At 59.6% G+C, this 20,207-nt stretch overlaps 2 protein-coding genes across 4 annotated transcripts; both read right to left on the bottom strand.

Moving 5' to 3' along the window:
* Window positions 1–4,804: 4,804 nt before the first annotated feature.
* Window positions 4,805–17,028, bottom strand: LOC311441706 (uncharacterized protein). 3 transcript variants are annotated; one of them, XR_014696163.1, is made up of 3 exons: window positions 15,239–17,028; window positions 11,289–14,823; window positions 4,805–9,524 (listed from the first exon to the last, which is right to left on the bottom strand). XR_014696163.1 is itself a non-coding variant. In XM_084530168.1 (2 exons), exons 1-2 carry the CDS (start codon window positions 15,315–15,317, stop codon window positions 12,326–12,328), a joined length of 2,577 nt encoding a protein of 858 aa, XP_084386294.1. In that variant the 5' UTR covers window positions 15,318–17,028; the 3' UTR covers window positions 10,991–12,325. The 3 variants fall into 3 exon arrangements, 2 of the variants coding, with proteins under 2 accessions (XP_084386294.1, XP_084386295.1); XM_084530168.1 differs by lacking the exon at window positions 4,805–9,524 and having other exon boundaries at window positions 10,991–14,823; XM_084530169.1 differs by lacking the exon at window positions 4,805–9,524 and having other exon boundaries at window positions 10,991–14,885; window positions 16,097–17,028.
* A 130-nt stretch (window positions 17,029–17,158) lies between these two features.
* LOC311441707 (uncharacterized protein) lies at window positions 17,159–19,635 on the bottom strand. Its single transcript, XM_084530170.1, has 2 exons — window positions 19,491–19,635; window positions 17,159–18,999 (listed from the first exon to the last, which is right to left on the bottom strand). The coding sequence occupies exons 1-2, from the start codon at window positions 19,500–19,502 to the stop codon at window positions 17,374–17,376; spliced, it is 1,638 nt and encodes a 545-aa protein (XP_084386296.1). The 5' UTR covers window positions 19,503–19,635; the 3' UTR covers window positions 17,159–17,373.
* Window positions 19,636–20,207: the final 572 nt, after the last annotated feature.

Here is a 20,207-nt window from a genome sequence, read left to right as displayed (position 1 = left end):
GCTTCCCTTCCTGCCCTCAGCCGGTGACACCGGCGCTGTTATTGCAGGTGCTGCTCACTGCTGGCTCTCCTGAAACCCAAGAAGAGCCGTGCTCGGTCTGTGCCACTTCATTTCGCTGCTCCGGGATTTAACCCTGCACCAGGCAGTTTTAATCCAGCTATAAACGCAGCAGAGGGGCCATGGGGTTGCTTAATGGGGCAATTTTCATCGATTATTTTGAACCTTTGAAGCAACCTCTTTCCAAATGCCCCAACAGGGTTGAGTCTGGGTTAATTTTACAACCGAGCTTAACGTTGCTTGGCTGCACCAGAAGGGGCATCGCAGGACTCATGTAAGAACCCCAAAAGCCATGGAGGCTCTCAGATGGAGGACCTGAAATTAGTCTGTGCTGTTTGTGTTATCATTTATGACTCTGAGTCATTAAATCCAGCTGTGTGCATGGGACGAGGGGAGAGCCGCCTGCAAAGGCTTTGGCACGGTTCACCGGGGTTTCGGCAGGGAGGTTGCTGGTCCTGAGCTCGGTTTTGGGGTGCTGAGCCCCGTCCCTACAGGCAAGGGAGCTCAGGGGCAGGGTGGGCACAGCGGGACGGCTCTGAGGGAGGCAGTGGGGGGACGTGGGGACATTGTGCAGCGGGACCACGCACCGCCCTGCCCCAGGCAGCAGGAGGGTGCTGAGCGGGTGCGTGCCCACCAGGGGTTGGGAGCAGGCGGCCCCGATCCCGCTCACAGCTGGGGAGGCCCCGTGAGGGCTAAATAAGGATGCTGGCAGCTCCTGGCCACCCGCCCACTGCTCTCCCCACAAATCACCCAGATGGAAACCGGGGCACGATGGATGGCGATGTGCGGGGCCGTGCGGGCCGTGCCCCGTGCCCAGGACAGCAGCGGGGTCACTCCCAGCTCTGCCCCCCTCGGACGCTTCCCCAGCCCCCGCTGAGCCCCGGGGGGCGGCGTGGGGAGAGGCAGCTCCAGATTGGAACCACATTGAGGCACATTTGCAACGAATTAGGCCGGGAGCCAGCAGCGCTTGCTTGGCCGTGTGTGCAGCCAATCTTTTGGGATTGTCAGCTCCTCCCAGGTTTCCACAGCGGATGTTCCCCGGCCAGAGCGCAGCTGGGCTCCGGCGAAACCCGCGGCAGCACAGGAGGAGGGGGGCACGGGTGAGGACCCCCGTGCTCGGCAGGGATGTCCCGGTGCTGCTGGGCCGGGGGGGTGCACGGAACGGGGAGCACCGCAGTGGGTGGCACAGCTCCCTGCTGAGGGACTCCTCGAGATGTGCTCAAAATGCAGGTGCTGGTGTGAAATCCCACCTGGGAGGTACCTGAGGAAAGGGCTGACCCCAAAGAGGGGGAGCAGAGCTCCGGCAGGCAGCCCCGCCGGGGGGCGAGGGGATTAAAGCCGCTGTACAGAAAGGCTCTGAGTGTTCATGTCAAGGACTGACGCTAACAACTCATGTGACAACCTGCCAGGAAAACTTTTCAGATCATAATTCGCATAGCGTTTGTATCGTGTTCCCTTCCTGTTTAAAGAGGCAATATGGAAACCTTGCGAGGGGTTATTCACTGGTCAGGCTGGTTTGCCTCTTGTGCTCCCGGTCACGCACGTCCCCGTAGCAAGCGATGCCACCATGGCAGGCACTACCTCTCAGAATAACTCTATCCCCTCTCCAGTGCCATTTTTTTCTAATAATTCATTCCCAATTAAATAATAACAGCTAACGATTAGCGCTGGGTGCATATTAAGCCCGTGGCAGAGCAGGAAATTGGGCTGCCTCCCCACAAACCGCAGCACCACCTTCCTGTGTGGCATGTCAAACGGACAGCAGGGGACAGGGAGGGGACACTGCCTCCCCCTGCCCACCCCAGCCCTCACAAACCCTGCATTTTTCACCGATCCAGCCCCTGGCCCCGTGCCCAAAGGGCAAACCCCAAATGCAGCCGGAGCCCCCCACGTGTGCACAGCCACGGTACGGCGCTCAGCTGCAGCTGGATGCCGGGGGCCCCAGCAGCACTGCAGCTCTCTGATAAGGCCATGCCTGCTGAAAAACGACCTCGTGTTTCGTGAGGAGGGATATTTATGAAATGACAGACGGCCGTGCTAATCTCTCGCTGGCAAGCGAGGCTCGCCGTGCTCCCCGGGGAGCGTGCTAGCCTCACAGCGGCCGGCCCCAGCCTTCTGCCCCAGCCAGGGCAGGTGGGCGCTGGGGAGGAGCTGGCAGCCTGCCTCTCCTCCGCTGGGGCTCACCCCCCGGGCAAGAAAATCATGAGCTCGGTGGCGAGCCTGAGCCACAGCGCCAGCACTTGGCACAGCCCCGGGCCCTGATGCCCATGCACCGCTCTGGGCTGCACCCCGGGGGGCTCCGAGGGAGCCTCGACCGCCTGGGCAGCCCCATCTGGGGGGGCCGAGCCACCTCCCTGCGTGCCAGAGCCCCCGGCTGCCTCTCACCAGCAGCGCTGCAGCAGCAGCCTTCAAAACACGGCTCCCCCTTGGCTTTTTATCACCCGCGCAGCGCTGGCGAGGGGAGGGAGGCCACCGCCGGGGAACATCTGGGCTCCATTGCTCATTGTCTGGCAATTAATGTCAGCGCTGAAGACAGAAGGGACGTCAGATATTAAATAAACACGACCGCACTCTGCAGACCAAAACAGTCCCTCCGGGGGGGAGCACACATGCGCACGCACAGGCGTGCCGCTGCGGCACAGCACGGCCAGGGCGCAGGAAGCGGGCTGCTCGCCGCACACGTGTGTGCACGGCCACGCACGCTTGCAGGCTCCCACACAGCTCGGGTTTCACCTCGGTTAAGACAGGCAGGGTAAAAAAAAAAAAAAAAAGAAACAAAAAAACCCTCCTTTTCCTTTTTTCTTTTTTTATTTTCCAGCAAGCAAATTACAGCTGCAAGTGCGGAGACCTCCTGAAGCTCTACCCACAACGCACTGCCTGAGGGGGTTCTGTACATCCAGCCAGCAAAGCAGCGGGGATGGAGGGTCCCACCCTCCCACCCTCCCATCCACGTGGCTGGTTAAAGGCTGTCTTCTCTCCCCCGGGGCTGATTAAAAGCTTTCTTCTCCCAGAGCCTTCCCTCCTGCTCCCATCTCCCCTTCCCCACCCGGGTGCTCCAGGACCAGAGGCAGAGCGGAGCATGAGAGCGGCTGGGCCCCCAGGGATGCTGTCTCAGGACTCAGCCCCACCGCTGGGTCAGCCCTTCCCTGCTGGCAGCCTCACACCCAGCCGAGGATGTGCAGATTTGCTGCCAGCTCCATCCCAGCCCAAGCTCGTGGGCGGTGAGGAAGAGGAGCGCCGCAGCGGGGCCTCATGCGGTGCACCCCATGTCCGGCTCCTCCTGCACATCGAGAGGGCTCAGGGCTGATTTAGCCTCCGGAAGCTTTTGTTCCCTTGCAGAAGCACAGTCTCTCTCTCTCTCTCTCCCTTGTCCTTAGCCCCTTTTAATATTAAGGTCAATAGGTTGATGATTAAGCAGGAAAAGGGCATGAAGAATCGGCCAAATTAAATCTTGTGTGCAAACAGGTGGGTGTGAAATTTCAATCAATGGCCGGTGTTAGCGGGGACCCCTGGGATCCCGATTTCCCAGGGGAAGGCTGGGCAGCCCGAGGGGGATTTGGTACAAAAACTCCAGACGTGGGAGAATAGAAAAAAGTCTTCTCAAAAACCAATATTGACAAGGTCCCTGTGTTTGCACCCCAGCTTTCCCCGGGAGCACAAAGGGAGGTGATTGTCCCGGGTGCGGTGGGGAGGGGACGCGGGGAGCTCAAAGGTGAACGCTCCCCCCAGCCCCCCAGCCCCAGCCCCTCTGCTTAATCCCCTGCTCGCCGGAGCTTTGAAGTCGCCAGAGGTCGAATATGGGATGTAAATCACGTTAGCCGCGCTGCGTGATCACAACGCCGTGCCAGACAATGCCGTGTCCCCACGGTGCCCACGCACCCCGACGAGCTGGGACGCACTGGGACACACTGGGACACACCAGGACATGCTGGGACACACCGGGACACGCAGGGCACACCAGTTCAGCCCCCCCAGCAGGCACTTGGCATGGTGCATGGAGTGCAGGCACGCGAGCAGGGACAGGGAGCAGCCGCAGCGGGGCTGCTGATAGCGGGTGGCTTGTCCCTGGGACTCATTAGCAAGGGCTGCAGGCGCAGAGCTGTGTACAACGCGAGCTGTTTGCTGTGGCGTGGGGTACCGGGGCCATCCCACAGTGCTGCACATCTTGTAAGCATTAGCGTCACGTAAGAGCAGGCTGCACAGAAGGATGTGGGGTTTATGGGGCTGTAAAGCGCGCCGTTCCCGTTACAACAACGATGCTGCCGTGCAGAACGGCACCCTTCGCGCACGGGGCTGGGGATCCAGGTGTGCCGGGAGGGAACATGGGGGGCTTGGAGGCTCTGCTGTCACTCTGAGGACAGCAGAGAGAGAAAAAACAGGCACAGGACAAGCAGGAGGAGGCACCCAGGAGATGCTGGTGGTACCCGCAGGGCTGGGGGACTTTTTGGCCACTTGGGTGCATGAGCACGATGCTGCCAGCATCTGCCCTCTGCTCCACCCTGCTGGGAAAGCAGCCTCCAGGAGACCTGACAGCAACCCAGACAATTAACCCATTTCCTTTCTTCTTGCCACCACAAATGCACTATTTTTGGTGGTCTTTTTAGCATCTTTTTTCACCTTTTCACACAGAGACCCACACAGGAGCTGCGTGGCCCTGGTGTTACAGCATGCCCCCCCCCCCCGCCAGCCGGTCTCCAAAGCCCCCGCGGGCAGGCAGGAAATATCTGCTCCCAAAGCTTTTCTCCTTCTGCCTAACTGGGAGGCAGCTTGTGGGCTGTTGTTGTTTTGGTCTGGTTTTTAAACAACAACCAAAAAAATGTTGTTGCTGTGGAAAATATCTGCTCTCCATGGAAAATGCCTCGTCCTCGCTGTACACATTGTGGGCCGTACCAGAAAACATCTGATGTGCTTCCAAAATGACTGGGGCATTTATTTTCCTATTAGAGTGGATTTTTTTTTTTGTTGTTAGAAAACACAGTTTTACCTAGTTTGCACTGACACTTTCCGCCAAGCAAACTGTCCCCATAGCACCCTCCGCCTCTCGGAGGTGGCATCGTGTGGCCTTACTCATCCCAGCGTGCAGGAAACACAGCCGTCTGCCCTCTTGGGGTGAGAAGATGGAGGAAAAGATGTTGTTTTAGCCCATACATGGTGCAAGGAACAAGCAGTGAGCAATGAAACGCACCCACCGGGCTGCCAGTATGAGCCGGGGTCGGGCTGACCTCGGACGGTTTTGGAAATGCCCTTTTCAGCCCTAGCACGTGAGGCACCCGGTGCTGTACCACTGCTCCTTGTCCCAGAGCAGAGAAAGGTCTGGGAGGTAGCTGTGCTGTGGGATAGAAACGTTTAACTATCAGATCTGGAAAGCTGAACTGATTGTGTCGCAGTGTGGCCGGCATTTCACAATGTAAGGTATCAACGGGGCAGGTGATAAATATCTAACGTATTTATATCAGCCACTACAGCTGTCGAGTATCAACATAAATCAAAAGCTTAGAAATTAAGTCAAACCCAGCTCTACCTTTCAGTTTAGCATTTTCCATGATTATTCTGCAGAAATGAACCTGTTACCTTCAGCCTTTGCCTTCAGAGGAACAGCTTTCTGAAGGGATCCTTACTCTGCTGGGAAATGTCCAGGCAGCTCTGGCAAACATTTCCCCTGCGGTCCCAACAGGCAGCCTTATGGGGAGACAGCTGACACGAGTTGTTCCAGCAACTGAGTCACGTTGGAGGTGGCACGCAGGGTGGAGAGCTCCCACGGCAGGAGCCTCAAACAGCTCGAGCCCGACTGCAGCGCTGCAGCAGCGCGAGGGCATCTGTACTCGTTTGGCTGGGCAGGCTGTGCTCAGAGCAAAAACAGTGGTTGTGCAACAGCACAGCAAACATTTCCAGCTGAAACTGCATTGCTTCTGTTCTAATTTGTGGGGAAAAGCCACAACATTTTGCTCAATAGTGAGTCGACTGTCCTTAAATTGAGCCTGCCAGTAGCACTAAGGCTGGGATGCTGACGGCAGCACCCGGGGTGGCTGTCGTGGTCCCTGCACAACAGCTCGAGCTCAGCCCTGCCCTTGGGAGGAGGTGCAACATTCCCAGCTGGGGAACATCCTCTAGTGCTGCACAGAGCGTCATGGCAAAGCCTCAGGGGGCAATCAGGAAAATTGCCCGTACCTTCCCACATGAGGCACAGCACCTGCTGCTCCTTGAATATCTGCAGGTTCAGAGCAACCACGGCTGTGTCTGGGGCTGGTGATGAAAGGGATGACCCATCAGCACCCAGCCTGGTGCAGGAGCCAAGGTCCTGCATGGCACAGCATGGCACGGCAAGGCATGGCATGGCACTGCATGGCATGGCACAGCATGGAAGGGCATGGCACTGAATGGCATGGCAAGGCACAGCAAGACACAGCACAGCATGGCATGGCACAGCAAGGCACAGGAAGCCACAGCACAGCACAGCATGGCACAGCACAGCACGGCATGGCACAGCAAGACACAGCCCAGCACAGCGTGGCACAGCGCAGCCGCTGCACAGCCGCACTCTGCATGGCTTTTTTTTTCCCAAGCAGCCTTCTGAGGAAACATCTGCTGTGCCCCCACCCTGCACCAGAGCCGAAGATCAAAATAAAGAACTTTTGTCTTTTTATTAAGCATTTTAGTAAACGTGACTATTACATTCATATTATATTTCCCTGTTTTGTACAAACACGTTTAAGTCAGCACTAAGAGGATTACGTTTATGGCGCACCAATCTCTGCTCAAATGGGCTGACTAAAGAAACTCTTGTTAAACAGTGTTTTCTCTAATGCCTGTTGCTTTTCTTCCTTGCCTTAGTGCTCAGACATCTATCCAGGCTCCCTAAATCCACCCTCCTCGTAAGCTTTCAGATCAAGACTCTTCCCCCTCCGCCCCCCTCCGGATCCTTTAATGCAGCTGAAGATGAACATTAGCGCTTGGTTCAACTGCACTGGAAAGGGAAAGGGCAGATTCATCAAAATCTTTATACCTCCATAGAAAAATGTAGCCTTTTGCCTTTCCTCGACTGAATGCCTTTTCTAGAGGGTATTCATTAGGGGTTCGGTCTGTTTTTGCAGACAGCTCCACAGATGTTGACATTTTTTTTCTTCGCTGGGTTAAGACGCCTTCTATAGGCTTTCATTCTTCATTTGTTACTTCTTTATTATCCAAGAGTGGGGGTTCTTTTTTTTTTTCCCTTTTTTTTTTTTTTTTTCCTTTTTCCTTTCTTCCCGAGGAGTTGACTCGGCTCTCTGAAGAGAGCAGTGGTAGCCAGCCTCATTATTATCTCGGGCCCTTTTTCATCGCCCCGGCAGGCCGGCCGGGGCCGCGGGGCCATTGTGGCGGAGCAGCAGGTAGCTGTGGCACGGCAGGGTCAGCGCCGCGGCCGCCGCGGTGCCTTTGTGCGCCCGCCTCGTGCTGCCGGCCCCTGGGGACCGCGCTGGGAAAGGTCGGGAGCGCGCCGCTGCGCCTACCTGGGCTGCTGAAGTGGCTGGTTGGAGAGGAATCGACGGATGGCCGGGAGGAAAAAATACAAAAATGGGTTTATAAATGAGGAAAAATAATAAAGGGTGGGGTGGGGGGCAGAGGGGATGGTGTGCTGGCAGGGCTGGTGGTGGTACTGCTGGGCATGGTGGGTCCCAGTGGTGTCACCATCGCCTACAAAAAGCAAACTGGGCAGTGCTGCTGTGTGCCAGCGCCTGGCCACAAGGTGCTGGTCAGGGAGCCACGGGCTTGAGGCTGGTGCCTTTGGGCACCGAGCTATCCAGTTTTGCATGGTGAGCTCTGCAAAGACAGCAATTTGGCTCAGCGTGGGGCTTGGTGCTCCTTGTGCCCCGCTGCCAAGACCAGCCACACCGTGCCTCTCTTGTCACCCTCACCTGCAAACCTTCGCCAGCCAAACGCTCCATTCCCAGGGCCAGCAAGCATCCCAGTATGTACACCCCAGTCCCCAGAGGAAACGCACTGTGTATCTAGAGATATTTCCACCAAAAAGATCTTCAGGAGGCACACAGGTATTGGCGAAGGCATCATAACCCAAGTGGCACTTCAGGCCCTGCCGTAAGGGAACCCGGAGGTAACAGCTCCAGCCTATTCACAGATGGGCTCATTGTGTCGCGGTGCCGCCGCTGGCCGTGCATTATCTGGAGGTAAAGAATGGCCCCGCTCAAAGAGCCTGCGGCCCTATTCCCACACCCCCCAGTGACCGGCCCCAGGCTGCCCGGACACACTCCGTCAGCAGGGCTGTGCGGAGGCCGCAGGGATCTTTATCCCGCCACGCAGGAGAGCTCCAGCGTCCTGCTGGCAGAAATTTGTCTGCAAATTTCCCCTCATTGAAGGCAGCGAGGGCCCCACGGGACACAGGCTGAGAGGAGAACTTGATTAGGGCCAGGGCGGGCGGCGCGGGGAGACGGAGGCGGCTGGCAGGGAGCTGCTCCAGCCCCAGCAGCGCGGCTGCCAGTGAGAAGGGAATATTGATGGGACACTTAAACCCCCACTGTCGCGTTCAGCCCTGACCATTATGCTAAAAGCTCCTGGCACGTTCCCTTTCTGTCATCACTTCAGCAGGACGGCTCGCATTATCCTTGCGTATCGTCCCCAGGGATGTGGCACTAAGAGATGCGGGAGCTCAGGCAGGTGCCTCCTCCTGACATCGCTCATGCTGGAGGAGATAAAAGCACGGTGAGACCTGGCCAGGCCTCGCTCCCTGGCACTGATCACCCCGGGGTTACACTGGATGCCTCCTCCCTCATTTAGGTGACCGGGGGCCTGGTGGCACCAGCAGGATCTCCAGGATAGGGTCTGGCCCTGGCCACCAGCACCTCAGGGCTCTCTCCTGGGGGCTGGACCCCACCTTGAAGGTACCAGTCCCCTGCCCCTCGCAGCAAAACCCCAGCCCCAGTCAGGGACAGCTTTCCTAAACACGCCGAGCGATGGCATCCCTTGTTGTGCCTGCTCTTCTCATCCCTGTTGGTTTGTCTCAGCCTTTGTCCCCCCAGCTCACACACACCCCATGGCATTAGCGATGCAGAGGCGCCCGGCCGCAGGGCCCGCAGCTTTCGCACGAACACTGCGAGCGCTGGGGTTTATAACCCAGAAAATCCCGGCTCTAAAGGGCTCTCCCTCACGGGGGAAGGAGGCGTTCCGCCCTGCCCAGGGCGACTTTTATGCCATTGTGCCTTTTCAGCATTGCATTAAGGCGGCCAAAGAAGGGGGATTTTTAATGGTTCCCCGGGAACAAAGCGGGAACATTCGGCCCAACTTCATTACAGAATCATCTGAAACGCTTGAGGAGCGTTTCCCACTAATTATCATAAATAGCCGAAAAAAATCTTTCACTCCAAAAGCAGGTTCCATCTGCCCCTCTGTGTTTTCTCACCTCCACTTCAAACGGCACGGCAGTGCCCCCGCACAAAGGGGAGACTCCATCTCCGCTCCCCTCTCACACGGGCGCTCTAAAGAAATACAAACAGGCAGCAGATTAACATAACTTGTTTGCACCTTAAACAAATAGGCAGCTTCCGCCCCTCCGGCTCTCCCGCTGCCCCAAGGGAGGATGTGCCGGCCGGTTTGCCTCGCTCACGCTCTCATGCCCAAACCCTGCACGGAGCGTGGGCTGGTCCCAGTGCTTGGGCATCCCCTCGCTGCCCCAGCAGCTCAGAGGGCAGCTCAGACTATGGCAGGGGTGTGAGGCCAAGGAGCCCGTGCTGGGGACACTACACGTGCTGGGTGGTTGCACGAGGTGGGTACGTGGTGAGGGAGCCGCTGCCACAGCAGGGGCAGGCTCCCAGCACCAGCAGCAGTGGGACTTGCCCACAGGGGCTGGGGTTATTTCGAAATTCCCCCCGTGCAGGTGTTTGTTGCCCCCTTCCTGCCAGCCACAAGAAAGGGCTGTCACATGAGGGGCCCCTTCCTGCCCCCCGGGGTCCCCATGTTTCCATCACAGGTACCGAGGCAGGTGGCAGGGGCAGGGCACTGCACCCACAATGATGGGACAAGGAGACTGCGGGGCCCACATCTCCTCTGCACAGAGCAGGAATGGGGCCAGCGAGGGCTGTGGGGCCCCCAGGCCATGCTGGGGACCTGTGGGTCCAATGCTGCTCAGGGGCATGCAGGGTGTCCAGTCTCTGCTTCAAAATGCTCATCGCCTGAGGTTAGCAAGGAGCTTGGGCAGTCACAGAATCGAGGAAGAGGTTTACAGGCCTGCCAGCAGCCCGCAGATGCTGCACGGGGATGCTCAGCATTTTTTTTCCAGTCGGAGAACCAGAGGAATCAAGTGCAAAGAGAGCAGAAAGCAGGAGGAGAGCAAAGGGCGGTGCTGCCGCACTGTGCTGCTGCATTGTGCTAAAATGTTTTCTGGGTTCAGAAAAAAAAATATATAAAAATAATTAATTGAAGAAAAAATCATCGGGAGCTGCCCAGTGCAGTGGCTGTCCCACTGTGGGATGCCTGGGTTGCCTGCAGCAGGGGATGTGTCGGAGGAAGCCTCTCCTTCCACCACAGCAAGGTGCAGCCCAGCAGCCACAAGCCCTGCAGGACACGCTGGGCACGGTGCCCCCGCAGCACGCCCCGGGGCTGGGCACTGCCACAGCCCTGTCATTGCCACAGCCTGGCCGGGAGCTACCGGGAGCTGCCTGCTGCCTGTGAGCTGGTGGGGCCAGCCCTGTATTTTCCTTGCAAATTGGAAATCAATCACAGCAGGAAATTCCCCCGCTGGGAAGCCCTGGCTGTATTTTACAGCACTCGGAGGTGTTCCAGGAAGGAAGGCAGGGCCCTGGCGGGGCATTATGTGGCCGGGGAGCTGCAGGGATGCTGGCCATGGGGTGTGCAGCTCGGCAGGGCTGTGACCCTGCTGGACCCACGGACGCAGAGGACAGCTCTGCTCCGCAGAGAGGGAACCGGTGTGTCTGGAGCGAACACGTCCAGCCTGACCCCGGCTTTATTAATAACGAGTAATTAATAGGAGAGCAGACATGCCTTATGTCTCTGAAGACCTTTTAAGATGTGATTATGTTGTGCTAATCTCGCCCCCAAGTACTTCCCTGTTTAGACTGCACCGGGCCATTAAATACCCACCAAACCAAAGGAGCCCCCCCCCAGTCCCACAGGAGGTGCTCGGGGTCTGCTCCCCGGCAGCCGGCCCTGCTTTCAAACCCTCTAAATCAAGCACGAAGCCAAGCCCATATGGGCTGCCAGGAAAAACACTCCCTTCCCCTCACCTGCATCTCATTACCCGCAGTGCCAGGCTCTGGGGCCGCTCGCCGCAGCCCGTGCAGATGTGCTGCCCCCGCTCACCTCCCCTATTTCACAGCCGTCATCGGGACTGTGCAGAGCAGCCCGTGACACTGCACAGGCTTAGCAGAGGTGTGTGTGCAGGTCCCCAGTGTGCAGCCACTTGCACATACCCTAATGCAAAGCACCGTTTCCCCTCCCTTGCTCTTGCATGATGTCCGCAAGAAGTGTCTGGTCCCAGCTGCCTGCTGCCTTCCAAACCTACCGGGTCTGGCTCCTTGGGCTTGTGCTGGTGGCAGTGGCAGGGAAGGTGTTTCTGTGCCCGGCAGGAGGTAACAGCCAGCCCCCAGGCCAGGTCTGCAAGGGGAAGGCTCGTTACATGGAGCAACACGCTGGTGAATGGCCCACGTCAGGGACGGGTTCAGAGGCAGCCTCTCCATGTGAGCAAAGTGTCTGGCTGCGCTCAGATGTCACCTTTCCAGGGGACAGAGCAGGCAGCACCCTACAGAGGTTCTGGGGGTACAAGATTTAGAAATTGCATCTCTGTTTTGTCACTGGGTCACAGCATGCGACCTGCTCCCACCCCAGTCTCTGACCACCGGCACCACCTGGGGACTGCGCACTGCAGCAGGAGGCAGAAAATCCCTGCTGGAGGTGACAGCGAGGGCAGCCCTGGGGTGAAAACACTCCTCTGGCCAGCCTTCAGAGCGTGGCAGAGCCACAGGGAAGGCTTTAATATCAGCAGAGAGGAAGCCGAGACAGAGGGGACAGGAGGCAGGAGCGTTGCGGTGGCCGTAGTGATGCCGGCACATCCTGGGGTGCCAGGCTGGGAGGCGGCTGGGGCTGGGCACGGTGCCCCCACACCTCGGTGTGGTGCCCCACGGCCACTGCTCGCCCTTCTGCCCCCCGTGGCCCCGCGTGGCCGTGGGCAGGCTGTGGCAGCCACCGCCTGTGTCGGGATGCCACCTAGTGTCGCTCGACAGAAGGTCCCATCCAGCAGCGCCGTGGTGCAGGGTCCCCAGGCTCACAGCATCTCCGGGAGCCACCTGGGAGGCACCCCAAAACCACTTGGGTCCTGCGACACCCACCCCTGGGGGACAGCACCCCGCTGATACCTCACCACAGCCCGGCGTGGGTGCACGGTGGCCATCACTCGGACGCTCAGCAGCCTCACTGGTGGCACGGGGGGACCACGGCCACGGGTGGCATGGTGGAGGAGGAGGATGAGCTTCACCCCCAGCAGTGTGGCCCCCACCTGCAGTGCCAGCACAGCCAGCCCCAGGGCGAGGGAGACGCGGCAGTGCCGCGGGCTGGGCCACAGGGAGAAGGTGCTAGGGTGGTGCCCACCAGGGGACGTGGGTGAGGAGGATGGCTGGGGGCTCGTGTGGCCTCGCAGGGTGGGTACAGGAGGTGCTGGCCTCGCCGTGGGTGCCAGAAGAGCAGGAGGCACTTGTCTGGTGGGAGCTGCCCGTGGGGTGGTTGGCATCGGTGGGGTGGCAGGAGCCTGAGTGGACAGAGCAAGATCTGGGCTACTGGCCTCAGGAGGCTGTAGGGCAAGAGCTGCTGGAGTTGAGCAGAGGCTGGAGGCCTCCTGTGGCACAGCTGGTGATGGGGTGGTGATGGAAGCCTTGGGCAGCAGAGTTGACGGTGGGATGGTGATGGAGGTCTTGGGAAGCACGGTTGGTGATGGGTTGGTGATGGAGGTCTCAGGAAGCCCGGCTGGTGATGGGGTCACGATGGAGGTCCTGGGTAGCACAGTTGTTGGCGGGGCACTGCTGGACGTTTTGGGTAGCAGTGTTGGTGATCGGGTGGTGATGGAGGCCTCAGGCATCCCAGCTGGTGATGAGGTCTTGATGGAGGTCTTGGGTAACATGGTTGGTGACAGGGTGGTGATAGAGGTCTTGCGTAGCACAGTGGGTGATGGGGTGGTGATGGAGGCTTCCTGTGCCACAGCTGATGACGGGGTGATGATGGAGGCTTTAGACATCACAGCTGCTGATGGAGCAGTGCGGAAGGCCTCAGCTGGTACGGTTGGCAACATGGAGGAGGTGGCCATAGGTAATGGCATGGCTGGCAGTGCCATGACAGGAAACGTCACCGATGGCAGCGGGGTCTGTGCTGCAGTGGGCGAGGCTCCGGGTGACAGCAAGGCTGACGTCCTTTGTGATGATGCAGAGGTGAATGGCAGAGATGGGGAGAAGGAAACCGAAGGAGGCAAAGTGGCTGGACAAATTAACTGGTCGTCCCTCAGGGATGCCACCGCCTGCCCTGCCAGGTGGGGTGGAGTCTTGCATGACACTTGGGCGGACAATTTTACCTTCTCGCTGTTCTCCTGGATCCAGCCATGCAGGTAACAGAGGCTGCAGTCACACCTCCACGGGTTCCCGCTCAGATACACCGAGCTCAGCCTCTTCAGCGGGTCCAGGAGTCCCTGGGGGACACTCTTTAGCTGGTTCTTTCGAAGGTTGAGGGTTTTCAGATTTGGGAGAGGAGCAAAGACCTTGTCATCAAGAGCAGAGAGCTGATTTGTGTCCAGCTGGAGGTCCGAGAGCTTGCTGAGCCCCGTGAAGACTCCTCTCGGCAGGGCTGACAGCTGGTTGTGGGACAAGATGAGTTTGCCCAGAGACGTGAGATTGACGAAGATGCCATCTGGAAGTGTGACCAAGCTGTTCCTGCCCAAGTCCAGCTCCCACAGGTGTGGCATGCTGTCAAAAAGGCAGCAGGGGAGCTCTGTAATGTGATTTGAACCCAGAGTCAGCAGCTTCAGTTTATTTAATCCAAAAAAGCCCTGGGGTGGGAGAACCCCGATGAGGTTGTTGTCCAAGAGGAGTTTCTCCAGGTGGGCCAGGCTCCTCAGAAGCGTGGGTGGCAGCGTCCTGAGCCTGTTCCTCTGGAGGCTGAGCTCCAGCAGCCCCTGCTGGGCATCCAGCAGCCCCTCCGGGAGGTCCTGCAACTCATTCTCGTACAGCCGCAGGACTTGCAGGTGGGGGAGTTTGCTGAAGACATCTCCAGGCAGAGCCGTGATCTTGTTCCTAGCCAGGTCCAAGAAAGTTAGATTGGCAAGGGAATCAAAGATACCTTCTGGAAGAGACGAGATGGCGTTGATGTGCAGGGAGAGCTCCCCCAGGTGCTCCAGCCCTTCAAAGAGCCCTTTGGGGATGTGGCTGATGTGGCTGTCCCTCAGCTCCAGTCTCTGCAAGCTTGGGAGGTTCTGGAAAGTGCCCATGGCCAATTCTTCTAATGAGGCACCAGAGATCTCCAAATCCCTCAGTTTCTCCAAACCATCAAAGGCTCCAGGTTCAACCACCTTGATCTTATTGCCAATAAACAAAATCTTGGTCAGGCTGGGCATGTACCTGAAGGCACCTTTCCTTACAGCAGTAACACTGGTTTGCACAAAGACCATCTCAGAAATGAAGGGCTTTGCGATCTTGGGGATCTCTTTGACATCGTTTTTTGTCCCTCTGTAGACCTCCTGGTAGTCCTTGGGCATTTCATACGGATCTGCACTCGGGGTTTGGTCTTGGCATTTATGGGGGTGGAAGAAGAGGAAGAAAATGAAAAGGAAATGCTGGTACATCGTCCTGAAAAAGGGTTTCAGAAGTCAGAGTTGAAGAACAATAAGACCTGCAACCACAGCTCTCAGAACCATCTTATTCCTGTTTGGGCTGTAGGCTCAGATGTGTCCCGATGAAGCTGCTGCCCCTTAGTGCTGCCCCAGAGGGGCCAGGACTCAGCAGGGCCACAGCTCGCTCACACATCACCAGCACCGACCAGCCCTCTACTTGCTGGCAGCAAACCTGAGATCAGACACGGTCCCAGCAGCCAGCAGACCAGACGACCTTGTGTACACAGCATTTGCCAAAACAAAATTTAGTCTGTGGAGCAGCTGGCATCCCCACAGAATGTAACTTTGGAAAATCTCTCATTACTGTACCTTTAAAAAAGGAGCCAAGCCCTAGCACAGCTGTGAAGCACCAGTCCCTCTCCACGAAGCAGGACACATCCTCCCTCATCTTTCACGATGGCACGAAGCTCACGGGAGGGCTGCCCCAGGTCCACAGGAGCAGAGGCCCTGAAGCAATGATGCCTGGTGCACCCTCTGCCTTCCTCCTCCCGCTGCCTCGCTGCAATTCCCTGGATTTGCTCTGGCCACCCAGCTCAGACAGCTCCATGGAGCACACTGCGCTGGGTGGGCTCCCTGTTGGTGCTTCTCTCAGTTCCGAAGGGTTACCTAAAACTTTACTTTAAATGCCTCCTTTTCAGGACCCCTGCTAATCACATTATATTTTGGCATTAGTTATGCAGCTTTGTCAGATATAAATGGTTGGCTTGTAAGCAGCAACCAAGTTTAGGACCAGGCTCACTAAAAGACTTGGAGATGTCCGCAGATTCCCTGTTTAAAACCCAGCATTTAGGGCCCTGACCGGCAGCTCGGAGCTGAGCTCACTGGCTCACATCCACCAGTAGCAAAAAAAAGAAAGAGCCATGGGCTGCTTCTCAGGCATCCATCAAAACTAACCACAGCCAAAGCTAACTCCAGGAGGCTAATTTTGCTTTGAAAAGGCCTAGATATTTTCTGAAAAGTGTCGAGAGGTCGGCAAAGCCAGGAGGCTGCAAGCCGTTGGGTTTGGACAGAAAGGGAGCCCCCATGGGGCTGCACACCCTGGTTCCCTGCACACCCTGGCTGTGATGTCCCTGCCTGTCCCTCTCCCCAGCAGCAAGGACACAGACCAACAGCTCCCCAGAACCACCCTCCCGGCACACTTTGAAGCATTTCGCACCACCGACTTGCCTGAGCGCTCGGGAACGCGTCCAGCCGCTGGAGCACCACACCGTGCTGTGCCAGGCAGGGGACGAGGGGTCCCATCACCTGGGGAGCTTTATCCACCGCCCAGGCACAGGGCTTGGCTTTGCAGGGCTGCTGGAGGTGATAAGCACACAGCACGGAGCCATGGGGAGCAGTCCCACGCACCCCAGTAGAGGACGGAGGCACACGCTCCCAGGTGTTATCTGCTGGCACCACGCAGCTGCTCACATCCAGGGAAGCCCGAAGATCTTCAGGCCAGCCTGTTTTTCCTTCCTCGAGAAGAGGCTTACATGGCTGAAAGGTGCTGCTGTGAAGCTGCTTGCTCACGTTGATAATGGTGATGACTTCTGTGGCCCTGCTGGACAGACACACAGCCCCGTCCTGGCGGCTGGCTGCGGGGCTGCGGCTGGCCATGGGGCTCACCTCTGCTGGGCACCAGCCAGGGACCCTGCTGAGCACACTGTGCTGATGGAGGAGGCTGGGAGAACACAAAACTCCCCCCTGGTGCCTCCTCTCCCTCTGGGCAGCGGTGGGGCTGAGTTGGTGGGGAGAGGCAGCAACGCAGCGCGCCCCCGAGGGGCACCCCATGCGCCCCGTGGCTGCGGGCAGGCCGGGCAGGACGGCCCGGGGGAGGGCGGCCGGGCTGTGGCAGGGCCCCCCCGGCTCTCCCCGTCCCGGGACACCCCCAGCCCCGCCGGCCACCAGATGGAGCAGCAGCACCGCGCAGCACAGCCCCGGCCGCAGCGCCGTCGGGGAGAAGGGTTCAGCTGGCTGGGCGCGCACCCACGCGTGTGCGCACACGCACACACTCACACACACACACACATACACACTCCGCTAGGGCAGCGCAGGATGCTTCCCTTAGGCACCCATCTCTGCATGGTGCCAAGCCCTGGGGGCAGCACCCAGCGAGCAGCACCCCCAGGGACCCGCGCCCCTCACAGCCTGGCCCAGGGCCTCCAGCCACAGCCCTGCGGGATCACAGCCGCCTTCTCCTGCAAGACAGACGGCGCCTTCCCCCTCTGCACCTCGGGAACAGGCTGCACAGAAAGGATATGTACACTTTAATAATATTTGAAACACACAGGAACGCACGGCTGGGTGAAGGGGCACCACGAGTCCAGCTCCTGCACAGAGCATGGTGACAGTGACCATGGCAGGGACATCAATGCAGGACATGGGGCATCGCTTCTCAGGCTGATTTCGGTGTGGCCGCTGCACCAGCAGGATGACCACGAGGAGCAGCAGCACATGCCCAAGTCCTAGGGTGTAGCAGGGAGCCCGGGTGGGGTGGTCACCTCCGGGCCCTGCGCCGTGATGAGGACGCTGACCTGCAGCGTGCCGCAGGGGGAGCGCAGCACCCAGGCACCCCGGTACTCGGTCCCTGGCCCTGCTGCCTGGCTGGGAGGAGGAGGAGGGAGGCGAAGGCTGAGCCGCTGGCAGCTCGTGGCATTGCAGGACACATGCAGGGTGCCCTCAGGGTTGCTGTAGGTGCACTGCCCTGGTGCATCCTCCCCGGGCACCGTGTCCCGGCCCTCATCTTTGGCACACGCCAGCTGCCTGTGGGTCACCTCCAGCAGGGGCTGGCCCTTGAGGGTGGCTGGGCTGGCGCAGAAGCCTTGCACGTGGAGGAGGGGGTCAGCAAAGACCTGGAGCCAGCCCAGGAGGTAGGCGAGGCGGCAGTCGCACGCCCAGGGGTTGTCCTCCAGCCCCACGCGCACCAGCTCCTCGTTGGCATCGAAGAAGCCCGCGGGCAGGCGGGGCAGGCGGTTGTGCTCCAGCCCCAGCGTGGCCAGGCTGGGCAGCCCGTCCAGCAGCCCCGGCGGCAGGCTGGAGAGGTTGTTGTGGCCGAGCTGCAGCGTTGTCAGCCCCACCAACCCCTGGAAAGCCTCGGCGGGGAGGCGAGCCAGGGCGTTGTGCGAGAGCACCAGGCTCTGCGCCACAGAGAGGTTGGCAAAGACGCCCGGGGGCAGCGCCTGCAGCTGGTTGCGGGCCAGCGAGAGATGCAGGAGGCCCGGGGTGCCCTGGAAGAGGGCGGCGGGCAGGGAGGCCAGCTGGTTGCCCTCCAGGCTGAGGAAGGTGAGGTTGGAGAGGCCGGCAAAGGTGTCAGGGCGCAGGCTGCCCAGGGCGTTGTGCTGCAGCTGCAGCCGCCGCAGCGCGCCCAGCCCCGCGAAGGCCCCAGCGGGCAGCTCGGCCAGCTGGTTGCCGTCGAGGTGGAGCTCACCCAGCCGGGAAAGTGTCCCAAAAGCACCGGGCGAGAGCTGTGCCAGCATGTTGTCGCTCAGCTTCAGGATGCGGAGGGCAGCCAGCGGGGCCAGCAGCCCGTCGGGCAGCTCGGTCAGCACGTTCTGCGAGAGGTCCAGGGCCTGCAGGCGGCGGAGCGGGCGGAAGATGGCAGGGGGCAGCTCATCGATCTTGTTCCCCCGCAGGCGCAGGTCCTGCAGGCGGCAGACGGAGGAGAAAAGCCCCGGCTGCAGGGAGTGGATGGCGTTGGAGCTCAGGGAGAGCGTGGTGAGGCTGGGCAGCCCTGCCAGCAGCCCCGGGCTGACGGCTGGCAGCGGGTTGCCCGAGATCTCCAGCTCGGCCAGGCTGGGCAGCCCCCAGAAGGCGCCCGCCTCCAGCTCCTCGATGTGGTTGTTGAGGAAGACCAGCTTGGTGAGCGTGGTGCTGGAGCCCAGCGCCCCGCTCCCGATGCTGCTCAGGGCCGTCTCCACGAAGAAGAGCTGAGTGGCGTTCCCCGGCAGGCCCGCCGGGATCTCCCTCATCTTCTCCTCCGAGCAGAAGACCTTGGAGGTGTCGTAGCACTGGCAGGGCGGGGGGCAGGGAGGGGGCAGCCCCCCCACCAGCAGGGACCCCAGCCCCAGCACCACATAGACCATCACCCTGCACTGGAGGAGGAAACCAGCATCAGCTGCTGCAGGGCCACCAGGCTCACCTGCGCTCAGCCACGCACCAAGGGGGCTCTGCTGGTTGTGGTTTTATATTTTACTGGTTGTATTTTTATACAACCAGTTGTTATTTTATAATTGCCCATTGAGAACGTCCTTCTGGCAGGAACGTTTCAGAGCCAGAGCTTCTGCTAAAGGAGGGAGGGTACGTGGACAAGCAGGGGCTGAGCAGAAACACCCAGACCACCACCAGCTCCCCCGTGCCTGGGATGCATGCCGCTGCTGCCCGGTGACAGGGGACAGTGCCCGTCCCGCTGTGACACCCACCTGGGGACATCCCGTGCCAGGGGGTGTGTTGGACTTAGAGCTGTGCCCTGGAGCACTGTTGTGCCTGGCCTCTCCCTCTCGCCACCTGACTTGTTTCCAGCACTTCCCACCCACCCCAGGCCCCCAACAAACCCGTCCCAAACCCCCTGAGCCCTGCTGCTTACCGTGAGCGGCATCGTGGGGACCACCACCACGGGGACTGCCACCACGGGGACTGCTGCCGAGCCCGCAGTGAGGAACGAGCCCCGCCGAGAAGGGAAGATGTTTTGTGGGGCGGATGTGGAGGCAGCTGACAGAGCGTTCCTGCTGGGGCGGAGCTGCCCCTTTCTGCTTATCGGCAACAACAACCCGTGTCCTTGGAGCGCTTCAAAAAACAGCCTGGCCCATGGGACCGGAGGTGAACGCACGCAGGGCACGGGCTGGTGGCCACGAGTGTGTCCTGGCAAGGAAGTGGGGCCGTGGCCCTGGATGTGCCCTGTGGCTGTGCCAAGGCCCTGCTGCCATCGGTGGCACTGTTCCCACACCAAGCTCAGTGTCAGCTCGCTGCAGCCCCCAGGAGCCTCCTCTGACCTCCACCCGGTGCATCCAGGCAGTGGTGGGGTGGCCAGAGGGACCCGTGGACCAGCTGGACTCCAGCTGAGCTCCCCAGGAGAGGCAACCTGCCTGGAGGAGCAGTGCACGACCCCATGAGGGATGCCCTACAAGGAGAAGGGTTGGAATGGGCTGGGATCAGACCCAGGACGTGGAAGGACCCCTGGGGAAGGAGGAGGGACACTTAACATGCAGTCAGCTGGTGATGTGTGGAGAAGCTCAGCACAAACCCTCAGAGCCCTGCTGTGAGGACAGGGCTGCACAGGAGGCAGTCAGCAGCTCTGGCTCCA

Source organism: Aythya ferina, assembly GCF_964211825.1.
Source record: "Aythya ferina genome assembly, chromosome: 9".
Lineage (NCBI taxonomy): Eukaryota > Metazoa > Chordata > Aves > Anseriformes > Anatidae > Aythya > Aythya ferina.
The sequence above is the reverse complement of the archived record's forward strand: the minus strand, read 5'-3'. Positions and strand labels throughout refer to the sequence as shown.